The 26,401-nt window shown below is 39.6% G+C and overlaps 1 protein-coding gene across 5 annotated transcripts in view; it reads right to left on the bottom strand.

The window, feature by feature from the left end:
• Positions 1-4,380: 4,380 nt before the first annotated feature.
• IARS1 (isoleucyl-tRNA synthetase 1) overlaps positions 4,381-26,401 on the bottom strand; it is a 239,037-nt gene continuing 217,016 nt past the window's right edge. For all 5 annotated transcript variants that reach the window (XM_054035752.1, XM_054035750.1, XM_054035749.1 and 2 more), the window contains 4 exons: positions 18,683-18,808; positions 12,655-12,798; positions 11,399-11,551; positions 4,381-4,501 (listed from right to left, as the gene is read on the bottom strand). In XM_054035752.1, coding sequence (XP_053891727.1) covers positions 4,419-4,501; positions 11,399-11,551; positions 12,655-12,798; positions 18,683-18,808 — 506 coding nt within the window. In that variant the 3' untranslated portion in view covers positions 4,381-4,418. The remainder of the gene's footprint in view (positions 4,502-11,398; positions 11,552-12,654; positions 12,799-18,682; positions 18,809-26,401) is intronic.

Genomic DNA, 26,401 nt, shown 5'->3' on the forward strand with positions numbered 1-26,401 from the left:
AGTACTTTAAAAAAGCTCAGTGGAAGCAAATTATTTGAGGAAATTGCAGCTTTAACTTTGGTTCTTTTCAGCACAGCCCTTCTTTTATATTTAAGCACAACCTTTATATGGAGAAAAACAGCAGAGTGCAATGAAGGAGTTATGCAGGCAACTTATCTAAAGGCAAAACTCAAATTGTTAGTTGAATATGCTCCTTGACATGGAGAACAGACTTGCACTTGCTTGAAAGATGATCCATTGTGCCACACTGCCACTTGAAACAAGAGACGCTCAGATTTCAGTGATCCCAATTAGCATAGTGACGGAAACTAGAAGTACTGTCTCATGCCATTCGAAGGGTGGTAACATTTACTTCAAACACATATTTGGGAATACATAATGCATTATACTAAAGGGAAAAAATAAGACTAGGTAACACTATGTTAAGACAAACCAAAAGCTTGGAGGGGGAAAAGTAATTTTCACTTTAAACACAACAAAACAAGACAGAGGGAAACAGCTCTCCAGCATATCTCCCTACCAATGCAGGATTTAGCTTCTTCTAGTAATTTGTCTTGTCCAGTTTGTTTAAATTTAAATTAAATTAATGGAGATTTCCTATCTCATAGAGCTGGAAGGGACCTTGAAAGATCATTGAGTCCAGTCCTTCACTAGCAGGACCAACTACTGATTTTGCCCCAGATCCCTAAGGGGCCCCCTCAAGGATTGAACTCACAACCCTGGGTTTAACAGGCCAATGCTCAAACCACTGAGCTATCCCTCCCCCCAAAGTGTCTGAATCAAAGCTTACAGAAGTCAAAAGAAAGAGTCCGTTGAGGGGTATTTCTACAAGTTCTCATTGAGGAATTGTTCTGTAGCATAATATATCTCTGTCAAGACGTTTTCCCAATATTCAAGCCATATTTCTTATTTAAATTTCATCTAGTTGTACGTAATTTGCCTTGTACCATTTGTGAACTTTCAGGTACACAGCAATTTCTATATTGGATCAGACAAATGGCCCACCTCCTCCAGTTCGGTCTCTGACAGTGAGCAGCATCAAATTCTTTAGAGAAAGCAACAAGAAACCCCATAGCAGGCAATTATGTAATAACTTGCCATGGGGGAAATTTCTTCCTCACCCAATTAGTGGTTTGTTTATGCCCTGAATGATTAGGGTTTATATCCCTTACGAAAATAGAACAAAAGAAATCAATTTTTGCTCATCACTGCATTGCCTTCAGTTTGTCAATATCTTTCTGTTAATCATGTGTCAAAAAAAAAAAAAATTTAAATTCCAGGTTCAGTTACACCAACGTTGTATTGTGTTGCCTCTACATAAGCAGTTCAAAATTGCCTTGTCCTTTTTGTCAAATTTTAGACTACCAACTCTTAGGGCAGGAACGTTTTCTTATGTCTGTACAGCACATTGAGATGCTACTGGAAACACGATAACTATTACCTTCTTACATCTAACACTGTCCACTTCTCTCAGAGTAACTGCTTTCCTGCTTCTTCCCTCTCTCATAGATCTGGATTTTAGATTATTTTTCCAGATGGTAGGTTGCATTAGTCTATGTTCAGTCTCATTTTTATTACTTCCTGTCTATATTTAGGGCTATTTGTTTCATTTCTCTCTTCTCGAGCATATTTGCAATGCCTCCCACTTTAGTGCCACCTGAAAATGCAATTAATATACACAAATACTGGCACTGCTCAGATTCTCTGCCTTCTTGGACCATCTTCTCTAACCGCATTCTGGTCAGACTCTGCTTCTGAGGACCCATGGAGGCTCCTCTTCTTGATTTGTAGCCTAACATCAGGGTCTTATTGCTGTGTTCCAGTCCTGATTTGGGCACTATTAAGCAAAGCAGTTGCTCTCTCTCTCTCTAGCTCAGTAAACTTGTCTGTAAACAGGCCCAATACATCATGCAGGAGCACTGAACATGATCAGGTAATATTTGTATAGCAATTTGATAACAAAGTGCAAATATTACTATTAATGTGAGAAAAAAAATCAAATGATGTTCCAGAACCTCCCTCCCAATTTGTCCTCGCTAATGGAGAAATTGCTTTCCTGTGCCTCACAGGAAAGGAGGTCGGAGCGGGGAAAAATTAAGGGTGAGATTTTTCTAGAAGTGCTCTCCCATTGAAGTCAATGAGAGTTCTTTGACTTCAATGGAAGCACATATTGAGATGCACATTGAGAAAGGGTTGTCATTACTAACTTAGCTTTCAGCTACTGCTGTGACAGTCAGTCAGGGTACATGCTTTCTGCAGTAAACATTCTTGTAAAAATATGTAATAGACACATGCAGATGATTCATGTGTTAATACAAACACATGTCAACATTCCCCCTTCATCCCTACAGAGTAAATAACTTACCCAAACTATTTATTGCCAAATATATTCTCTCTTTTTAAACTGGAGTATCAACAAGCATTACTTTTAACAGTGTAACATAGGTTCTGTACTTTTGCAAATAGCCTTTGTAGTGAAGACTGGTATTTAATGAAGGGGAAAGCAGCTGTTTTATTTTCATCTGCAGAATATTCCAGCTGCTTATCTAGAAAGCCTATTTTGGCTACATTTTACTGGATACAATTGGGAGATCATCAGACTTAGCCCATAGAAGGTATTCCTTTGCTGCAGAGTGGATTGCATTTTTGGCATGAAGCAGCATTGTGCATACTTTGAGAAAGGGTAAAGATTCTGAGAGATTTTGACTTTTTTCTACTGGTAACTCAGATTCTGACTTCAATTCATATCCCAGGTTTTTTTTAAGAGATATGCAGGACGTAGCCATCCATCATCCACTAATAAGATTTGTTTGACTATCCCAAGCAACTCTAAGATGCAGATAATTGTGTTCTATGTTTCAATATCCTCATTAAAATGGATTTCTCATCTCATTAATAAGATTTTTTATTTCAGTTTTTACTCTGCTTTTATTTACTTTTTGTAAACATGCAAAGCAAATTCATTAGCTGTAGATCAACAGTTTCATCTTCACAGAAAGTATAATCCTGAACACATTACTTCAAGTGCAAGGACAGATGGCAATAGATGAAGCCTTATTTGATTTTCATGTGACTAAATCAAGAGATAAGCATGGTTTACGGGAAAATAACTTGGCACTGTCCAATACTTCTAGAACTGTGCATTCCCAGTATTTCAGGAGATACAGATTTTCAGAAAGGGCTTCATCACACTACAGGCAAAAATACACGTATGTAGCTACATGATAGAAACTTGCTCCACTTCAAGTGAACTGTGTGTATCTCACTGAAGAACGGTAAGCAAGCATAATAAAAGTGATATTTATATTTGCCACAGATATAGTATATTGTGAAAAACACCATTCAATTTTGTTTTATATCTACATTTAGCATAAAGATGAGAAAGCAATGGAGCATAAGGATGTAGACCAATGGAGAGGTATTTTTTAACTAAGTGCTGGTTACTCTTATAAGATGTCTTTTGCTATAATCATTCCTGTTTCCAATTTACTTAGTTGTCTTCAAAAACTAAGAGGTAAAACAGTGAAGGTAACTTTTATGCCAGTGTTTCATAGTGAGTACAGACTCCAATACCAGATCACATCTCTAAAAGGAACCTGTATCAAATCCAGTGTCAATTTGATAAGATCAAATAGTCTGATTTATTTGTTTTCTTCCCTCTTTGGACCCTAGGAAAGTTCATGAATTAAGGGTTTTAGTCGTTTGGGTTATCAAGCAGAATACTGTAAACAAAACTAAAAACAAAAATGTTTTGCAAATTTTACAACCTAACCATCCATAACATCCACTTAGACAAACTGTACAAGTTTCATGTTTTCTTTAGATTTTGCTGATCCCAAAGGAAACAAAGTACAATCTTCTTTAAGGATGTAGGGAAGTGAATTACCACCCAATTAGGAAAACACTGTTTTGGAGATAAAGAAAATTTATTGTTCCAAAGTATGGAAATTAGGAAGTATTTTCATCAACACCACACTTCATTAAAACCCAACTAGTGTGAAAGCACAGAACTGGGTAACTCCTCCCTAATTAGTTTCAAAGCTGTAACAACACACCCTTGGAGACACGGCTTAGAAAATTAAAGATGGCCTCTGCATAAAGGACAGGCAGAGAACGGCATCACTGAGGTATGAGTCCATTTCTTTTAGGTAAATTACTGCATAGATATCTAGGCTTAAAATTTGACATTACTCTGAATAGCCTTTATAGTATCTTATAATAACAACGAAAATACATTGTATTTGAAACTGAAAGCAGCATATTACACATGCACTGGTAGAAAACATCATCGGTGTACAACTGCTGATGTTGAAAATATAGTACACAACTTGGATGTTCATTAAAAAGCATACTAATCAGAATCAGATCTCTCTTCTGTGAAAAAAGTCTACGTAGGCTTATTAATAAAAATGGAATCCTCAGCATTCAGCTGTTGTTGGTATAACATGAACATACAGAGTCTTCGTATTCAGGGTCTTCATGGAGGTGTCCTTTGTAATCTCTGAACAAAAGGCAAGAGAAAAGATGGAACAGAATTAGCAATCTCTATACAAACAGAACACTGTCAACACTCTTATTTCCATATTCTGAAATAATAATCCAGTTCTCTTTATCTCAGCCAAAATGATGCTTGGACAGGAAATCCTCAGCTGAAATCAGAGCCTGTCATGATAATGTAATAAAGTCAAAGGAGAGATCAGCATACATTAAGCTTGCCACTCATCAACATTTTCAAGGTACTAGTATGATTTCAACAAAGCTAACAAGCAGTTTAAGATTGAAGGACACACACATCCCAAAATATGTTCTGGGACAAAGCCCTCAGCAGTTTCAAGGCCTCATAGTGTTATGTGGAGGATGACGACGACAACAGGAAGAAGATGTTACATTGCACGAATATGAGATCAGGAGTCCACTATGAAAAAGTTACAGTACAACATGATGAAATTGTAGGATTCCTTAAATGTTACCAAAGTCCCCATTTTCTATTTCTTCTTAGTCTCTCATCACTTATGTGCTAGAACTGTGTAGCTCAAAAGCTTGTCTCTTTCACCAACAGAAGTTGGGCCAGTAAAAGATATTATCTCATCGACCATGACTCTCAGACTTTGGTACACAAATGCTTCTCTCCATCTTATCTTTCTGCAGCATTAAAGATTCTGAACTGTGCTGGTTGTGGCATTCAGTGGAAGAACAAGAAATCCTGACTCCCAACTCCATAGATACTAACGTAAACAGAGAGTGTTAGCATACTGGGCTGCATGTGAAGTACAGATTTTTCACTTCATCCTGATAGAAAATCATCTCTCCTGCTAGATGTCTTCCAAATAAAATTATTTGAGCAGCATAAAGTGTTCAAGGATATTTGGGAAGTTTTCAATAGACATTATACTCTGACAGGTGTTTACATTCATTCCTCCACATGGCTGCCTGCGCCAAGCAGCTTTAGCTGAGCTCAGTGCTACTAAGAACACAACATTCAGAGAAAGAGAAAAGGGGTGGGAGAAAACTAGGTGGAAAAAAAAATCTGTAGTCAGAGAGTGAAAGTGAGTTGTACGTGAGCACATTTAGATGTTTATTTTAGTCTCCTTCCATTAAATAATACCTGCTACATATTTAAAAACAAAGAGTTTAACAAATAATAGAAGAGTCAGTTATAAATACATGTGGCAAAGTATTCCTAAATATGCCATATGCTACAGGTACACTGTCTTCCATTTCCTTTTGTAAGATGAAGTGAAAACAAAAACAGCACAGAACAAAGAATGAAAATGTCATTTTATCTAACTCTCTGCACTTGAGAGGTGGATTAGTGTGATCAAAACTAAGAGAAAAAACAAAGTCTCATGGAAGTCTGATGGATTAATTTCTTCTGTACCACCTTAGTAATAAAGGACACCCAGCTTCTGGCTCTGACTTCCCTGCTCTAAGCAATTTGTCCTCAATTGATACTCTCAGTAGTGTCCCGTCGGAGCCCACTTCGTTACAGCAGGACCGTTGTTTCTCTGTGGAGTTCTATAAAGCTTAGTGGGACTCTGCACAGGCAGAGGGCCTCTCTCGCAGGAGCATATAGGGAATGTATTGCAGCAGTGAAGTGAGGCCACATCTAGAGTCAAACGCACCACAACAATTCTCCTCAGCATAGGAGACAGCTGACCTAAACAGCTTTCAATTCTGGAACATTAGAAGGAATGCCCACACTAAAATCTGCAGCTATTTAATATTCTGAATGATTAAGAATATAATATACACTTAATATAAATTACACGCAATAACTGGGCAAAATTACAGTGATGAAACCAGCTTGATTCATATTCTGTATTTTATACATGTTCAGCGTTCACTGTCCTGCTACCTGGATGAACATCAGTTTCTCTCAGTATCACAGGTACAACTCACCTGACGATTCAGTGGCTATTTTTACCTGTTTGAAAAAGAATCTAAGACCATTCTGATGTGAAAAAATAATATTGAGCCACCTGATTCAGGTATCAGAGGGGTAGCTGTGTTAGTCTGGATCTGTAAAAGCAGCAAAGAGTCCTGTGGCACCTTATAGACTAACAGACGTATTGGAGCATGAGCTTTCGTGGGTGACATGCATCCGATGAAGTGGGTATTCACCCATGAAAGCTCATGCTCCAATACATCTGTTAGTCTATAAGGTGCCACAGGACTCTTTGCTGCTTTCACCTGATTCAGATTACTGTGATACCACACCCCATATGTATCTTCTGCAGCAGTACTTTTTTACACCGTTTTCATGAAGCATGGCATTACATGATGGCATGCCTAGAGAGTTAACATTCTGGAAGTTTTTTAGGATCAATTAAAAATGGTGTCAAAAAATATTAGTGCAGGGATGGTCCTCATTACCAAAGCTGACTGAAAACCACCAAACTTTTGCACTAGGTTGGTGGTTTCCATGAAAAACTAAGCGCACCAAATGAAATTAAGTGCCTTATTATGCACTCCCGGACTATGACTCCGCAACTAAATCAGAGCTGAATTTTACATTTAAGGCAGGGATTATAGTAACAATTGCTAAAATAGATTAGTGTAGCGGTCTTGTTAAATATACACCTCTACCCCGATATAATGCGATCCGATATAACATGAATTTGGATATAATGTGGTAAAGCAGTGCTCCGGGGGAAGGGGGGGGCGGGGCTGTGCACTCTGGAGGATCAAAGCTCGATATAACGCGGTTTCACCTATAACGCGGTAAGATTTTTTAGCTCCCGAGGACAGCGTTCTATCGAGGTAGAGGTGTAATAATGTATTCCACACTGTGCCAGATTGGTAATTTAAATCTTCTTTCCAAAACAATGTACATGGAGTTCTAAGGATTATTTGGTGACGTTTGTTCCAAAGATAGGAGGACATGTTTCAAAATTCCATGGTAAGAAGTGCTTGTTATCAGAGAACAATAGGAGGATATATGTCACCAACAGAAGTGATGCACCTGTGGAGAATAACTGCCTGGAAAAGGATGGAAATTAGTCTTAAAATCAATTCAGAGCTGCTCTTCCATTGTGGTGGCTTGCTATGGCACAAGTGTAGGGGAGGGATGGAGATAGCAGGCATATTACCTGACCTAAGGATAGGTCTTTCAGATAGCAGAATGGTAGAAGATCTTGCCAGATGTTTCACAAACATTGCCAAGCCTGTCAAATATCTCTGCTGCATCTATGAAACAGGATTGCTTTATGCTCCTGTAAATACTAACTATAGTCTCTGAATTGATTTTAAGACTAATTTCCATCCTTTTCCAGGCAGTTATTCTCCACAGGTGCATCACTTCTGGTGGTGATTGTGGGGTTTTCAGTTTGTCTCTCTCACTTGGTCTACATCAAATGCGCTTCTTTTACAACTAAAATTTACTTTTTGCTTAGATAACTGCCCGTGTAGCTGAAAGTCAAACTGGATTCTTTCCTTCTCATGCATCACCATCAGTAATACACGTGCCACAGGTCAAATTAGATGTGCACCTGGGTAACTATTAGCCTTCGAGGGGGGAGCTTTTCTCAACATAATTAGTTGCATCAGAGCAACTAATATACCGATTCTGTTTTACCAGTGGTGACACACAGGAAGAAAAGACCCAAGCTCAACACTCGGAGCCCAGGATGACTCTGCAGGGCTGTCTTTAAAAAAATGTTTTATTTGTAAATTGAGCCAGTTTTGTACGGAATTAATAAGACAAATCATGGACCTGCATGATGCCATTTTTACAGTCTCTCTTCAGAGCAGACTTCCGTTTTAAGTATTTTAAATCCAAATTACAAAAGGTATAGGGTCAGGGCACTAATTCATTTCAGCAATTAACACTTCTTCCCCTCAATAGCTCCCTTACACCCTCCCCCCCCCCAGAAAAGATTCTCTCATTAAGAAAAAAATTTAAAAGAATTATTCTGAAGCAGAGTAAAGCCAAATTCACTGCTAAATCACTCAAATTGTGAACTTGGTCCCAAAGTTTTTTTTAAATTATTTTTGAACATGATTGATTATATAATACCTGCTTGAGATGGGTTTATTATCACCATCACATGGTTAAAGGTACACTGTAACCTTACTCTATGCATAACTTCATTAAGAAATAGTCAAAAAACTTCCCCTTTATTATTGTAAGATAGTTTTAATTTGGAACATGAAATAAAAATACACTAGATAGGGCTTGTGTTCTAAACCAAATATATTTCAATTAGGATTTACTGTAACTGTTAACATTTAAATGTATATGGTAATCTTTTCCTAGCTCTGTTGAAATTCTAAGGTCTCAGATACTTTGCCCATCAGTGTAAACTGAAAGCCTTATTTAGGCAAAACTTACCATGCTAACATTTATGAGAGATTTTTCCAGGAGTTCCATAATGAAAAAATTATAAAAGAAACTGCATGCCCTCACTTCCTTTGACACAAAAACATTAAAAAAAAAATAAGTTTTTCAAGACTTTCAAAACTCAGTTCAGCCTGTGAGAAACAGTCCAACACCTGGCACCAGCAGTTTTACAATTCCAGCTGATATTTTATCAAGTTCTTTAACTATTTACCAATGAGTAAATTATTATTTTGTATTAGAAGTAGCCCTAACGAGTTAATAAAAAAAAATAGAATCTCCAAGACTATGAAATACCACAGCTGCTGTTTGCCATTTCAAAGTTTTAAACATTTTCTGGAGTTGTGGCTATAATGATAGATGGATAAAAAGATGGTTAAAAAAATAAGTAAAATTGCAGAAATATGCATTTCCATTAGTTGTACTAAAAAATTTACAGAAGCCCCAAAATATAATTTACTCCAAAAACATTTGCTAGATATTGATCTTGGCTCATTGTGGCAGATAATTTAATGTAATGATGTCATAAAAAAGAATTAGAGTCATATAACTCAATTTGTGTATTTATACTATAAAAAGTGTTGCCAAATCACTTCCTATATTACATCATATTAATAGAGAAAAGGAAAGTGAGAACTTGAATCAAGACAATAGAATTGTAACCATTACACACATAGTGTGTTAGCTACACAAATCAGCCTGTAAACCAAATGAAAGTACTATGCTTCTTGGGGCTCAGGTATGATTTAGAGAATATTCCAATCAGGGCTTTTAGCCTTTAAAGAAGAGTATTTACAGAAACTGCAGCACATTTTAAATTTACATGTTATGTAAAAATTATGGTTTATCCATCGATGGATGGTATGACTTTCCTTAACTTAATTTATACTTTATTTAACCTTAAAAGTAAATCTATCCATTTTCATTTGTGTAGGAATTATAGTATAAAAATGTATTAGCTACTGTACTGGTATATTTTGCTGCAGAGAAAAAAAAAAGTTTAAAGTCATTCCTCATTTTTTCCCTTCCAATACTGGATAACTGTACATTACATTGTTTTTCTAATTTATTTTACTATTTCAAGCCAGTATTTTCTCTGTGATAATTATTTGCGCAGCTACACTGATCATTCGTTGCACTGAGATCTTTCTGCCCTGCAATAACATTGAAAGAAACCAACGACAGATGAGGTTTTAACAAAAAAGTGTAACATCAACTGCTGCCAAATGACAGTGTTCTCTCTAGTCAGCAAGATTTCATCTACAGCTACATTTACACAAATTAAAACTGTGCAGGGTATATTCTGTTCTTATGTCTTCTGCAGTGCTTTAATGATGGTAATTTTCATTCCTCTATATTCATTAACATCAATCTGCAAATTATCTTTAGCATGAGTTCAAACTAGCACTGGACAGTTACAACATTTCACAATCACCTCACTTAAGAAAAGATCTTTTGGATAACAGTATTTGTGGTTCACATGAAACAAGATCTAGTATGACCTAGTACTAAAGCCCATCATGTTCCTGATCCTGAATCTTGGCTCAGATGATAATTCTGGAGTGACTAGAACCCATCAAGTAGACAATTCTAGGGTTATGGTCTCCCCCAGAACAGATTCTGAAGTGCACAAATACAACCAAACACTTACCACAATACAGTGAAAGCATTCATAATATTTGAAGACTAGCAAATATTAACACTGAACACAGACTCAAATGGACTACTTTGAACATTAGTGTGAGCAATTCACAGATGAACTCAGTAGACGTGCTTCATGATTGTGAAAGCACAGGCTGGTGGAATTAAACTGGGTAATGCTGAATCAATTGTTCAAAATGAAAAATAACAGGTAAAAAAGTGTCACTTGCTCAGATTCCAGTCTATGCAACAATTCTGAAATGGCTCCTCTGATCCATACTGATATACTCCTTTCCTCAATTCCCTTTCGCCAAAAGAAAAAAAAATCAAGCCAGTCCTGTAACAATGTGCAGTTTACTGCAGAACAGATTCTCAAAATCTGATCTGCTACTATTTAAATTATTTTTTTCCTCTAAGTAGAGACTTCTTTTTAAATTTACTCATCGCATCAGTACATAACTGACATTTTCATTAGACTGACTGACCTTTCAATTTCAACTGAAGAGGCTCCTAGAGAACTATTCTTAGCCATTTCAGCCAATGCATGTAATTGCACTACTCATGCAAAATTTTACTACATGAAAAGTACTCTCTGTTGGTATGTATATGATGTACTTTGGATGAAATAAATTTAACACTGATTAAATATAGGTTTGAGACCCCAGATCAGATGCACTCAAGTCTGATTAACACACTAAGGCCCCGATATTGCAAACACTTACATACTAATCTAAGGATTTTAAAAACTAAGTAGAAAACAATGAATTGTCAGGCAAGATAATTAGAAAGAAATGTAGACTGTAGGCAACTAAAATAATCCACTGGAATCCAATTAAAAGGATATGTCGCTGTTGTTGAAGAGAAAAAACAAAGTACATAAGCAAAAAAATCCACAGTACACTCAGGCATTAAGTAACTTACCCTGTGTGTGTGCTTCATCTAGGAACAATTTTAGCCTCCTGCTCCTGAGACCAAACACTTTTGCTGTTTCATAGAGAAGACCTTGATATGTTAGTCCATTCTGACCAACTGGGTTTTCCATTAGAAGAGTTCCCACCACTCCTTTCAGACACTCTAAGGAAACAAATTGTGTATTATTGCAATCTGAGCGGAGGAAATTGCCTCCTACTACACATTTGCATTTGTCTTGACCCATAAGCTTAGGACTTATTCCTTCAACTCACCTGTTTCCTCAACAGCATTCCTTAATAGCATTCACTTACCCATGTATAAGCTAAAATACAACAACAAATATCTATCACAGAGTCATCGCTGGAAAGTTGTCTTTTTGAGCTATAAATCCATAAACACTGAACTCTGTGAGCACATCAACAAATGAAAGGAAATCACTAGCCCCCCTACAATGGGCAGGCCACAGTTGCTGAAGAGGGGTTATGGAAAACAAATATTTCAGTATGACACAGGTGATCTACTCTTTCACAGAAGTACAGATCATAAATGCTCAAGGAAAAACACCAAATAAATTGCTGATCATGGTCCTATTTTCTGCCCAGGGTCAGCCCACGCCGATTTCCAGTGACTTCAAAAGGAGTCCATGCAGGAATAAGGACAGTTCTTTGCACAGAAACCAGGCCTAAAACAAACCCTTCACTGGAAAGGCAAGTCTTTTGGAGGCAAAGTAATGAGGGAGGGGAGGCAAAGTAATGAACGTACAATGGGATTAATGAACAAGAAACCAAATTATACACACATCTTGATCTCTAGATTGATAATGAAATAATTCCCCTAGTTCTTAAATCCGTGTATAAGCCGTGGTTGTGATTCCTGCATCATGCACTCAGTGATAATCCCATTACAAGAGAAGCTGGCCTTTTCAAGTCAATTTTAGGCTTGTAGCCTTTTAGAACAAGTTTTGCATATGCAAACCAATAGTTAGAAATAGGAGAACAATTCTGAAACTCTTACTTAAATGCCAATAAGACCATCATCCCCTCTCTCAACTTATCTTTTCCCCTTTTTCAAAAGTGAGGAAAAACTAAAACTCAACTTCCACTTTGTACATTAGAAAGTTTCTATTATATGGGATACAATAAGTAGAACACACCAACTACCAACCCAAACATATGTATAGATCTCAAGTGAACACTGTTGTCCAAAACTTAAATTACAGCAGATAAAACCGGTAACTGAAATGAGAAATATCCTACATACAGTACCTTGCGGTTTTGCATTCACTAGCTGTAAGTTGATATACTGGCAGAGGAGGGTATCATGAGTATTGATCAAAGCAGGGGCTGACCCTGATGTCACATGAAGAGTCTTTCCACTGAGACTCAGTAAGTCAGTGTTGCTTAACAGTTCTGAAATGAAAAATGAAACCAGTCAGGCCGTTACAGGCTAACTAACATCTAGCTCTCATCTGATTAACTGACAGAGTATTTCTAGCTACTGTTTCCATTACAGAAATGATTTCCTTTCTCAAGAGAGATATATTTCTTCATTCTGAAAAGCGTAAGTGAACTTGTGCAGTGAGTTAAGAGATACTTTGTTTTATGATACAAAGTATCTCATCTGCTATGGAAATTAGCATGTCAAGCATAATGGGCTCAGAATGCACAACAGCACTATAGTGCAAAAAACGTCGAAGATTGTATAAGAGGCTGGGAAGTTAAGATGATGTCTCTTAGAAGTGCAGCCCTAGTACAGGAAAACCAGGAAACTCATTCACTCAGCAGGTCAACTTCTAGAATCATAACTATATATACAATAAATAAAAATTTTGCTTGATAGTTTATAATAAGCCAGCAATGATTCCTTTGTACCAGCCATTTCCAAATCATCAAATTAAAACTTTAAAGTCTTTGCTTCTATCTCAATTTTGTTAGCTGAAGCATCATAGAATGGTTTATTCAAGATATTTTTCTGATGCTCCAGGTGCCAATTAATGCAAAGGCAGTGGCTAATAAAATGATTTGATCGTGTATGAAGCCCTTGGCATTTGCATGCAATACCCAAAACAGAGTCAAAGAGCAACAACTAAAACGTTTACTTTCTCATGCCCCCTTTTTGAGAAGCACGTGGCCTGGCGAGATGGAGCTGGCATCTCTCAGAGAGAGGTGACTCACATGTCACTCAAGCTTTAAACAAGTAGAGCTTGACTACATGGAGACGCAGTGTGTAGCAAAGTCGGGCTGTGAATCAACAGTACACTAGCATGCCGTGCATTGTTTCCATGTAGACAAGCCCATATACGTAGCTATATAATAAGATTCCAGGAATGTCACTCCGAAGCCTAAAATGTCTATTGTGTCAGTGTGAAATGATGGAAGCAGCTACGAGCATGGCTGAGAACTCTCTTTGTGCAGAATATCACCAGGTTGAATTATCACTGTGTTTTCTTTTCTGCTACCCTCCAATTTTTTAGTTCTCAGCCATTTTGACTTAATGAATTACACTCATGCAGTGTACAGATACTATAAGACAAGAATCTATGACATGCCAAGAGTCCTAAACTATTATGATATCAGAGGTAACTGTAGAGTGAGGGTGGTGATTGGTTGAGCTAATTTGCATGCAAAAGTTTCATGAGTTGTATGAGGAAGTCTTGCACAAACAGTGGATTACTTGGCCCAACTGTCATACCCATGCACCCTAAAGCTGCCCACATAAATCAACACAAACCTCCAAGACATAAATCAAACACAGCCACCCACACATGAACACAACCAGCAAAACAATGACCCTGAACATCACTCTGAAGCCCAGAATGTCTGCTGAATTGGTGTGAAGTGATGGAAACAGCCACAACAGCAGTTCTCAACCAGGGGTCTGAGGTCACCTGGGAGGCCGCAAGCAGGTTTCAGGGGGTCCGCCAAAATAAACCAGAGAGCAGGGTCAGCGTTAGACTCACAGGGGCCCAGGGAAGAAAGCTGAATCCCAAGCCCTGCTCCTCGGAGCTGAAGCCAAAGCCCAAGCAACCTAGCTTCACGGGGCCCCCTGTGGCATGGGGCCCTGGGTAATTGCTTTGCTTGCTACCCCCTAATGCCAGCCCTGGCTTTTAATCTAGTGAAAAACAGTTGTTGTGGCACAGGTGGGCCATGGAATTTTTATTGCATGTTGGGGGAGGGGGGGAGAGAGTGAGAGGAGGGGCTCAGAAAAAAAAAGGAGAACCCTTGAGCTACAAGCATGATTGTGAGCTCTTTTTGCTTAGAACATCACCAGGTTCAATCATCACTGGGCTTCATGGTCTGTTACTATCCAATTATTTAAAGTTCTCAGCCATTTTTGGCTTTAAAAATATCATATATAACTTTAAAATTACACTTATGAGACAGCATGGGCTTTCAGCTACTCACAGTAAATATCTAAGCTTATGGGTATAACACTTGGAACAAAAAAAGTATTTTCCCAACTAAGCCACTAACTGAAAAATCAAAGATTTTAAGATACTAAAACATCCTGACACTGGTAAAATGAGACCATAGAAGGGATAAATAATTTAGAACACTAAGTTAGTGGACTTCACTAAAGCTGATATGGCTAAGTTTTCCCTTCAAAATGCTGAATCAGACAATGACAAACCTTACCAATGACCCTCACCACTTGGTGATGAGACAGCACCTTCAGCTGTATTCCTCTTGGTTAATATGTTCCGACAAGTGTATTGCTTCTGTCGGCTCATTTCATTTCATTTTAATGTGGAACTAATGGTATGGTACATCTTACTCCAAAGATCAGGGGGAATATTTGATGCAACAGCAAGTATATAAGGAAACAAAATATTCCACAAGATCATTAGGCAATAAAGAAATGCACAAAATTCCCTGGTTTCTCATGAAACTGGCAGATTTGAGGAATAAAGGGCCAGATTAAAGCTAAACTTAAATTTTATGCTAGCATATTCCAGCAAACTGAATGCTGAAGGGGATGTGTTTACATGTGTATGTGTCTGCTGTCTCTAGAGAGTTAACAGTTATTTTTCAAACAAACAAAGCAGAAAAAAAAATCAAGTCACTAATGCACAATACTTAGTGAAAAGAATTTATAACGTAGAGAGACCTAGCAGCAGTTATTTTTAAGCTGCATGAAGCTAGAACAGCTTTGCCTAGCACTGCCATGCACTAAACCCATGATTACTATGTATTAATTATATAACACCTTCAATGTGCAAGGTGTTTTACAGAACAAGTAAGAGACATGGCCCAAGGAGCTCACAGTAATATTGGATAGCTGGAATAATCCAGGTAGGAGGTGGACAAGCATGAGTGACAGAAACTGTGATTTATCTTTCAAGTAACTCTAGTATTTTGCATCACAGGGCCATTGCCATGTCAACACAGAGACAACTCTCCATCTGCAATACTTTCACCATTTCCTTTTTTTTTTAGTCTTTCAGAGTAGACAGAATCCAATATTGTCACATACTTGTGAAAAAGTGTGAAAAATCACAAACCATCATTGTACATCAATATTAAAGCTTTTAAAAAACCTTCAGTTCAGCCTGAGAGCTGAGATTTGTAGTAGGAAAGCACAGCCACTCAACTGGGAGTGGCAGTAAGATGGACTTCCCAAAACCACAGTCCTTCTCATTCTAGGCCAAACCACCCCCCACGGGGCAAAATTTAGCCTATCCACAACTGCACAATGTGTACATTTTATCTTAACTGTTAAAAAAAAAAACTTTTCATTTTAAATGGCTGTCAGCTTCATTCTGCTGAGGCCCTTTGTCCCGGACACCACAGGAAGAAAGACTAGATAATCAGGAATGTGATTTAACTAGACCACAGCTTCATTAAGGAACACATCTGAGAATTATCCAGCAGTAACTTGTCCAGTTCAGGTCATCCTTTCTTTGTAACCTATTCCATGTGGTTGAAGGCTGCTGTTAGCCCTCACCCTCCTCAATCCCAGCATTGTCCTGGGGCCCCACCACCCTTGCCTCATACAAGGATTAAGTGTCTGGGGAAGAGAGGGCTGTGTCCTTCTGTACAAGACATAAGGTGCCCCAACCCCATTCCCCACCTTCTTTAGGAGATACCAGACCCATCACTGAACAATCACCTTAATTGGACTCCTGTCAAGTAGCAACAAAATTAATTATACAGTCTAACCTACCCACCAAGTCCCTGAGGGGAAGGCAAGAAAACCCACCCTATCCAGACCAATCTGGCAGTGAGGGAAAAATTCCTTCCTAACTCCAAAAAGGCAGTTAGCACGATGCCCAGAGCATTGCCACAAAACCCAGCCCTACCTTAATATCGTGGAGAGATGGGGAGAGGGTATCTTCCCTGAGCAGAACGGTACCCTTGGACAGGGGGAAGGGCTTATAAATCCTCCCCTTGGGAGCAAATAGAATGCTGCACCCTTCTGTCCAACCAATCAGCCACAGAGCCCCCCTCCTCAAGCCCAAAGGCAGGCACAATCCTTGAAGGAGCCAAGGGTTTTCCTTCCTCTGCTGATCCAGACAAAGCCCGCACAACCACCTCAGACTATAGGATGTGAAGTGGGGGGAGGGAGGGAGCGCATTCTGGTAAACTATGGTTCTACCGACTACTTATCTCTACAACTTCACACCAGACTACTTTGATTTTGTTCTCGTTCCAAATACACCACATTACTGCTATTTGGAAAATTATTTTAAGGAAAGGTTTTCTTCCACAGCCAACTTTATTTTAGATGGTCTTGTTAAGCAATCCTGAACAGCAGAGTACTCTTTTCATATGGTAGAAATATTCCACTTGGTTCTGTTCAACCAACCGCTTTAAGCATCCTGGCTATTAACAAGCTGAATAAGGCAAATGAAGTGTGTCAGATAGAGAGGCTCAGTGTGGGTACCCCAAAGACATTCTACTAAAGACATGAAGATAAAAATATTTTTTCAGGGAATGAGAAACAGGAAAGGCAAAAATGTAAGAAAAAAAAATGTGGGGATACAGGTCTAAGGCAAGTTACTGGTCCAGTGATGTAATGTATGGGTACAAACTTCTGCTCCTAATAGCCCTGTAGGAATTTTAAGGCAACTGTTCATACTTTCCATTCACAATGATCAAATTATTACCTCCATCTCCCCCTTGTATTTTAAAGATACAAAATAAGCTTTCCATAACCATTGACCTCTGTCAATTTTGCAAACACTATCTACAGGTTTCCTTTATATCCACACCGGTTGAACCTTGAATTGTCTAATATGTAGAATCCATATTAACTTTAAATGCTTCAGTTTTTAAAACTCTCTAGAGCAATACTACTCAAGGTGACATGTCTATAAAGAACTCACTAATATACTATAAAAATAAATTTCCAATTCTTGCTAATCAAAGTTTTTACTTCGCTGCAGCCACTTCTTTTCTCTTTTTTGATTTATTCACTGAGTGGTTTGGTTACTTAGGGTCTTTATACTACCAGCCAATCAATTGTCCCTTAATTCTAATACAACAGAATACACAATGTAATCTTATCATAAAACAGAATCTTGATCTCACAGACATGAAAATAAAGCTAGTTTGTTTGCTAAGGTATCATGGTCACGAATTGCAACATTTTTCAGTTGTATCAGCCACTTTATCTCTGTTATGTTTGCTAAATTATGTGTGCTCTGTACATAACCCATAAAGTGCACTTTACATTTTCATTTGTTTACAGAGTCGGAACACAAATTCAATCCTACAAAAATATTTTCAAAATAAACTGTTCTCTAACAGAAGAAGTCTGGAGATCTTCAAATTGCTCTGCTGTAAAATACAAAAATATGGCAACAGCAAAGAATTTGACTAAAAAGGAAAATCAGTTTGTACTCAATTTAAGTTCTAACTCCATCTATTAGTGTATTTGCAAAATCATGCAACTATATTTCATGGCAGCTTGCCAACTCATGGTACAGTACTAAACTGATGAAAATGCTTTCTGAATTAGATGAAATTTCATCCTAATGAGAACTGAAAAAGAAATACAAATTGGAAATGGATAGCATAACAAAAGTGATGAACACCATTTAACAGGAACTTTTAAAACCATTTAGATTGTTTATAACTGTAAACTATCTATAAACACATTCTCATATGCTTAGTAAAAATCAGCCATAGAATACTGGGCATACTTCCCAGGAGCTCTTTTTTAGAAACTTCATACACACAATCTGAGAAAATGATACAATAAATGATACAAGCTGCCAATGACATTCTTTGAAAATCAACTGAATTGCTACTGTATGCACTTCCTCAGCTTTCATCCTCAAACACCATGTACCTGATTTTCCATTGAAAACTGACAGCTTTGAATTTTTAAGGCCAAAAATGCAGGACACAGCATCTACAAGTTTAGTATAGTTTAATTTATTATCTCCTTTTGGATTTTCCAACAGCAACACACCATCTAAAAATAAAAACAAAAATGAAGAATTAAAATGTAATTTAAGAAATGAGTTTGTATGTTGCAATGATGAACTACTTAGAATTGGTTTGCTATATTATGTAAAACCAATACTGATTATAGTGAATGAAAAAAATGTCTCTCACATTTCTTTATCCCAGGAATATGAACTATGGTTCTCCTCTTTTCTTAAATTAAGCCCATTATAAGAGGGAAAAAAACCCTGTTTCTGGATAGGTTTAGTTAAAAGAAATCTAATCTCCATTGAAGAATTTGTGTGGGTGTCTTTCAGTAGCTTTAATCAGCTGCAATAATCCTATACATTTTGACAGAAATTTAAATCTTAAAGGAAGCAAATATTTATGCATGATGCCATCTTAGTAACAAAATAACAGTACAGAGACATACTTATTTGTATGCGATGTAGACAATTTGGGTATTTCTTGAAAACTGTAAATACAAATGTGCTCCTTTGCTACATCAAAATCCTGTGGCAAATGTTTTATATTGTATTGGATAAATCAATATACAACCAAAAAAAATATACATTGAATGTATATTAAATGCAATATGCACTCATTAAAATCTAGCACGTGCAGGAGATTGGTTTACATATTAATCTACCAGGGAGATGTACATGCATGCAAATTAAATAGACTATAATCAAATCAATTATTTATGTATATATTCAATGATGGCATGGTGCATTATATTTGCAATTAAGTGAAAGTAACTGATGTGCCAAATGCAGGAGTGGTTTTCAATTAACTGGCAGCTTGATCACTCTTCTAAACACATACAGGGTAAAGTCCTAAATAGTGATGCTCTATAGACATGCAGTATTTTGTCCTGTATACAGACACTGTTTTATGCTACAGATTTCTATTAAGAAAGTGTCAACATGAATACAGTAAAAGTTAAATCGGTGTTCCATCACAAATTTAGCATTTAAGTTCAATTAAAACAGAAAAGACCCTCTCAGAGACCTTTAAAAGGAGATTTAAGCTATCACCTCAAAATACTGCCATCATTTCAAAAACAAAATAGTTCAATATCCAAAATCCAATTATTTTCAGTATCTTATGGGAGCTGCAATATCCCAGTTGGCATTTTGGGTATGCTCCTCTCAGGGTGAATCTCTGTGTCCCTTGGAGACTGACATCATATTTGAACTCAGAAAAATCTTATACACTTTAAAGAACGGAAGTCTTCAAAAAACAATGTTTAATCTTGTATTGGATGTATTAGTGTACTTCCCTATCAGGCATCAGTCAAGTGAGTACCACAGCTTAGGTTATGGTAGCCTGAAGGAACATATATTTCACTGCTATAGGTGATATCACTGAATAAAACCAAATCTGAACCCTAGAACGCCACCAGATAGTTGTGAATGCATTATTTCCAGGGATGTCAATTAATCACAGTTAACTCAAGCAATTAACTCAAAACAAAATTAACTGGATTAAAAAAATTAATTGTGATTAATGGCAGTTTTAATCACACTGTTAAACAACAGAATACCAATTGAAATTTATCATAAATATTTTAGATATTTTTCTACATTTTAAAATATATTGATTTCAATCAGGGCCGGCTACAGGTGAACAACTGGTGAACCAACTGGTGAACAAGCCTCTGATAGTGTGGCTGATGTGATTAGGTCCTATGATGGTGTCCCCTGAATAGATATGTGGACAGAGTTGGCAGAACTAGCGGTCACCTTCAGCCCCCAACTAAAACCTCTCCAACACATCATCAAGGATTGACAACCTATCCTGAAGGACGATCCATCACTCTCACAGATCTTGGGAAACAGGCCAGTCCTTGCTTACAGACAGTCCCCAAACCTGAAGCAAATACTCACCAGCAACCACATACCACACAACAAAAATACTAACCCAGGAACCTATCCTTGCAACACATCCCGTTGCCAATTCTGTCCACATATCTATTCAGGAAACACCATCATAGGACCTAACCACATCAGCCAAGCTATCAGAGGCTCGTTCACCTGCACATCTACCAATGTGATATATGCCATCATGTGCCAGCAATGCCCCTCTGCCATGTACATTGGCCAAACTGGACAGTCTCTACGTAAAAGAATAAATTGACACAAATCAGACGTCAAGAATTATAACATTCAAAAACCAGTTGGAGAACACTTCAATCTCCCTGGTCACTCGATTACAGACCTAAAAGTTGCAATATTACAACAACAAAACATCAAAAACAGACTCCAACGAGAGACTGCTGAACTGGAATTAATTTGCAAATTGGACACCATTAAATTAGGCTTGAATAAAGACTGGGAGTGGATGGGTCATTACACAAAGTAAAACTATTTCCCCATGTTTATTTTTCCCCGCTACGGTTTCTCACACCACCTTGTCAACTACTGGAAATAGTCCATTTTGATTACCACTACAAAAAGTATTTTTTTCTCTCCTGCTGATAACTCACCTTAACTGATCACTCTCGTTATAGTGTGTATGGTAACACTCATTGTTTCATGTTCTCTGTGCTCTGTGTGTGTGTGTGTTTATATATATCTATAGATCTAAAATGTACAATTTTTTTTTACATAAATGCACTCAAAACCAAAAACAAAACAATGTAAAACATCAGCTCCTGCAAGTACATTCAGTCCTACTTCTTGTTCAGCCATTCACTAAAACAAACAAGTTTGTTTATATTTATGGGAGATAATCCTGCCTGCTTCTTATTTACAATGTCACCTGAAAGTGAGCACAGCTGTTCGCATGGCACTTTTGTAACCGTCTCTGACATTACACCCTATATTCTTCATAGAAATATTGTTATGATATGAATATGGCATAACTAAGATATATGTTTTATGCAAGATGGGTCAGGTGAAGTATCATTATAAAGGTTATGATTTACTGAATGTGATTAACCAATTTGTATGCATGTATCATTTCTGTATCTGAAGTTAGAAATATTGACTATGTAACAATTACAACTGTGTGTGTACTTGGGGAACGCCCACCAGACAATATGCAATCAGCCTGGATGGGCCCTTAGGAAGGGCAACAGGACTTTGAAGATACTAATCTCTCTCCCTCCTGAGAAGTTTCTTGGGATGCTGCTTTGACACTGCAGGGTCATGTGATCATGTCACCTGGTACTGGATACTATCTTAAAATGCTGGTATTTTTCCACAGGATGGGAAACAAAGAATTCCTGACATATGCAAATCCTATTTAAGGCTGGGGAGTCAGTTAATCTTGGCTCTTCTCCACTGCCTCCCCGTCCAGGAAGAAAGGTTGCTGAAAACACCTGAAGAAACAAAGGAACTAAGATGAGGGGGGCCAGGGGCTGAGCCCAGGTGAGAAAGGTCAGCCTGTAAAAGGAATCCCTTGAGATTTAAGCTGCAAGCAGTGCAGTTTACCTTCAAGAAACTCTGCAACCTGCATCAAACAACATTTAGGGTGAGACCTTACTATCTGTAGCCAAATTTCTTTAATGTATTAAGCCTAGTTTGCATGTCTTGTTTTATTTGCTCAGTAATCTGCTTTGTCCTGTTTGCTATCCCTTATAATCACTTAAAATTTACCTTTTGTAGTTAATAAACTCGTTGGGTTTATTCGAAACCCAGTTTTTGCAATCCATAATTGGGGGCCGGGGGGAAGGGGCAAAAAGCTGTGCATATCTTCCTCCACATTGAGGGAGTGGCAAATTTCATGAGCTTACGCTGTATATATCTCTATACAATGCAAGACAATATAATTTTGGGTTTACACTCCAGAGGGTGTGTGCACCAGCGTGCTTGGCAATTCCCTGAACTGAGTCTTCCCACACAGAGCTGACTGCAGACTCTGTGTGATTCTACAGCTGGGTGTGTCCCTACCTGTGTGTATGCTGGAAGGAAGCTTGAGAGCCTGTCACAGCAGCACAGAGTAAGGGGAACCCAGGCTAGTGGGACAGACGGGCTCAGTGGGACCCTAGCACATCAGGTGGCACTCTGGAAGGGTGGGGTCCAACCCATCACACCAGCATTGCAAGGTATTTTCATGCCAAATATAAAAAACATTTGTATGCCCCTTCATGCTTTGACCACTATTCCAGAGGACATGCTTCCAGCTGATGATGCAAGTTAAAAAAAAAAAAAAAAAAAAAAAAGAGTTAAATTTGTGACTGAATTCCTTGAGGGAGGATTGTAGGTCTCCAGCTCTGTGGTTTTGCCAGGAGCTGGAAATGGGTGACAGTAGATGGATTACTTGATGATTACCTATTCTGTTCATTCCCTCTGAAGCACCTGGCACTGGCCACTGCTGGAAGACAGGATACAGGGCTAGATGGACCTTTGGTCTGACCCAGTATGGCCATTCTTATGGCTTTATCTGCATTCTGCCATATATTTCCCCTGCCGCCAACATCTGGGAGCTGCGGGATACCCCCACCAGTGGCGATGGCAGGGAGCTGCGGGGTATCCCTACCACCTGCGGGGGCTTGGAGCTCCAAGGGCCGCCAGAGTTGCCGGGGGTACCACATAACTCCCTGCCACAGCAGGCAGTGGGAAACCCTGCAGCTCCCAGCCACCACAGGTTGAAGTCACGGAGGCTGCTGGAAGTCACTGATTCTGTGACTTCCGCGACCTCTATGACTAAATTGCAGCCTTAAGCATAAGTAACCATCCTTTCGAGTATGTGTTAGGGTGGATCCCACCGTAGGTGACTCACAAAGAGTATCCCCTCAAGACAGTGGGAATGAGGAGTTCCAGCTGCATCAGTGAAATAGGAATTGTAGTCCTGCTCTCCCGAGAGTTTGACCTATCAATTAAATCCAAGGCACTGTGTTAGTCAAAGGTCCAGTGGGTTACTCCACATCAACGCTTTGCAGATTTCGCATACTGTATTATTACATTTCTGAAGCAGGCGGAGGATGCCACTAGAGGGAGCCTGGATGTTCCGGGTGAAAGCCAACTCCAATCAACAGGTGACACAGTGAGATACATCACATTATCCATTTTGAAAGTTGCTGTGATGAGATGGCCTGACCTTAAGAATGCCCACTATAGATGGAAATAGACACTGCAACAGTCTGAATGGATTGCTCCTATTAATGTCACAAAGCAAAGTCCTGGACACAACTAGTGCAGGCAACTTCTTTTCTCCTGGTGAAGAGTGTGGTTTCAGGAAAAAGATAGGTTGATTGATTGGTTTAACTGGAAGTCTGAAACTACTTTGGGAATGAATTTCAGGTAAGATTTTAGTACCCTTTTGTCTCTTTGAAATGTTGTATAGGGGGTTCAGTCACAAGCATCTGAAGCTCAATCACTCCTGGCCAAAGTGACCAGCATGAGGAAGACTGTCTTCAGAGTCAGCACATTGATATAAGGAATACTGTGAAAGAGGTTCAGAAGGAGGCTCTATGAACCTCAGGATGACTATGTTGAAGTTCTTGGCAGAAGTAGGTTCTCTGATCTATGGGTAAGTATGTAACAGCCTTTTGAGGAACTTTGTCATTATCGGATGAGAAAAGACAGAGCATGACTGTACCAGAGGATGTCAAGGTGAAATTGCTGCAAGTTGGACCTTAGAAGTGAAATACCAATCTCTTAAGTGCAACAGGTAGTCAAAGATCTGTGGTATTGAGGTCTGAATCAGATTCAGACCATGTTGGGCTATCCATATTGAAAACCACTCACACGGAGATGAAAAAACGGTTACTTACCTTCTGTAACTGTTGTTCTTCGAGATGTGTTGTTCACGTCCATTACACATTAGTTGTGCGCGCACCGCGTGCACGGACATCGGAAACTTTTTCCCTTAGCAGCTCCCGTCGGGTCGGCAGGGCCCCCCCTCCCGCCAGAGCGGCGCCCCGCTCTAAGGTATATATATCCCTGCAGACCCGACCCCTTCGGATCCTTCTTGCCGGTGACTCTGACAGAGGGGAAGGAGGGTGGGAAGTGTAATGGACGTGAACAACACATCTCGAAGAACAACAGTTACAGAAGAACCGCAACTCTGGGAGACCTGCCCGCGCAGCCACCGAGTCCAGGACTGCACCTATGAAGTCCAGTCTCTGTGTGGGAGTTAACGTGGACTTGGGCACGTTGACCAGTAGGCCGAACCTGCTGAACATCTGTAAGGCCAGCGTCATGTGAGAGCGGACCTCGGCCTCCGACCTGCCTGCAAGGAGCCAGTCGTCCAAGTACGGGTACACGTGCATCCTTCTTTTCCGAAGGAAGGCTGCTACCACGGACATGCATTTCGTAAACACTCGCGGTGCAGATGCTAGGCCGAAGGGCAGGACCGTAAATTGAAAATGGCGCTGGTTGATGGTGAAGCGCAGGAACCGCCAGTGGGCCGGGTTGATGGCGATGTGAAAATATGCATCTTTCATATCGAGGGCAGCGTACCAATCCCCCGGATCCAGGGATGGGATAATAGTTCCAAGGAGACCATACGGAAACGCGTCCTGAACAGAAACTTGTTTAGTCCGCGCAGGTCCAAAATGGGACGGAGGCCCCCTTTTGCCTTGGGAATCAGGAAATACCTGGAGTAAAATCCTTTTCCCCTTAGGTCTGGTGGGACCTCTTCCACTGCTCCCACTGTGAGGAGGGTCTGCACTTCCTGCATGAGAAGTTGCTCGTGAGAGGGGTCCCTGAAGAGGGACGGGGAAGGGGGATGGAAGGGAGGGGGCGAGGAGAACTGGAGGGTATAGCCCGCCTTCACTGTGAGCAGGACCCAGCGGTCTGATGTTATGCGTGACCATGCACAGTAGAAATGGGACAGGCGGTCCTTGAACCCCAGAGGTGGATCCGGAATGGGATGCGGTACGCTGGCCTCGAGCATAACTTCAAAAGCCTGGTTTATTCCCTGGCTGCGGCTTGCCCTGGCCATGACCTTGGCCTTCGTTAGGCGTATTGTTACGTCTCCGCCTGTTATCCCTGCCACGACGGCGGTACGGTTCATGCCGATGGCGAGGGTGATACTGCCTCTGTGGAGGGTGAGGCTTAAAGGGCTTCTGCTGTGTCACCGGGGTATGCATTCCTAACGACTTTAGGGTCGCTCATGAGTCCTTGAGGCTATGTAGCCTGGCGTCCGTTTGGTCTGAAAACAAGCCTGACCTTTCAAACGGAAGGTCCTGCAGGGTGGTCTGCACCTCTGGCGGAAGGCCTGAAGCCTGTAACCATACTGAGCGCCTCATCACTACCCCGACGCGATTGTCCTAGCCGCTGCGTCAGCTGAGTCAAGGGAGGCCTGCAGCGAAGTTTTGGCCACCGCCATCCCTTCGTCCACTAGGGCCGTGAACTCTGGATGTGCGTCCGGAGGTAAGGATTCTTTGAACTTGGAGACTGATGCCCAAGAATTAAAGTTGTGTCTATTTAGAATCGCCTGCTGATTAGCGATCCTGAGCTGGAGGCTCCCAGACGAGTAGACCTTCCTCCCGAATAAGTCTAAGCGTTTCGCCTCCTTGCCCTTGGGCGCAGGGGCTTGCTGGCCATGACGCTCCCGTTCGTTGATCGCAAAGACTATCAGCGAACAAGGAGACGGGTGCAAAAAGAGGAAGTCAAACCCTCTAGATGGGGCGAAGTATTTCCTCTCCACGCCCCTTGCAGTTGGTGCA

Source organism: Malaclemys terrapin, chromosome 7, assembly GCF_027887155.1.
Source record: "Malaclemys terrapin pileata isolate rMalTer1 chromosome 7, rMalTer1.hap1, whole genome shotgun sequence".
In the NCBI taxonomy this organism is placed as follows: domain Eukaryota; kingdom Metazoa; phylum Chordata; order Testudines; family Emydidae; genus Malaclemys; species Malaclemys terrapin.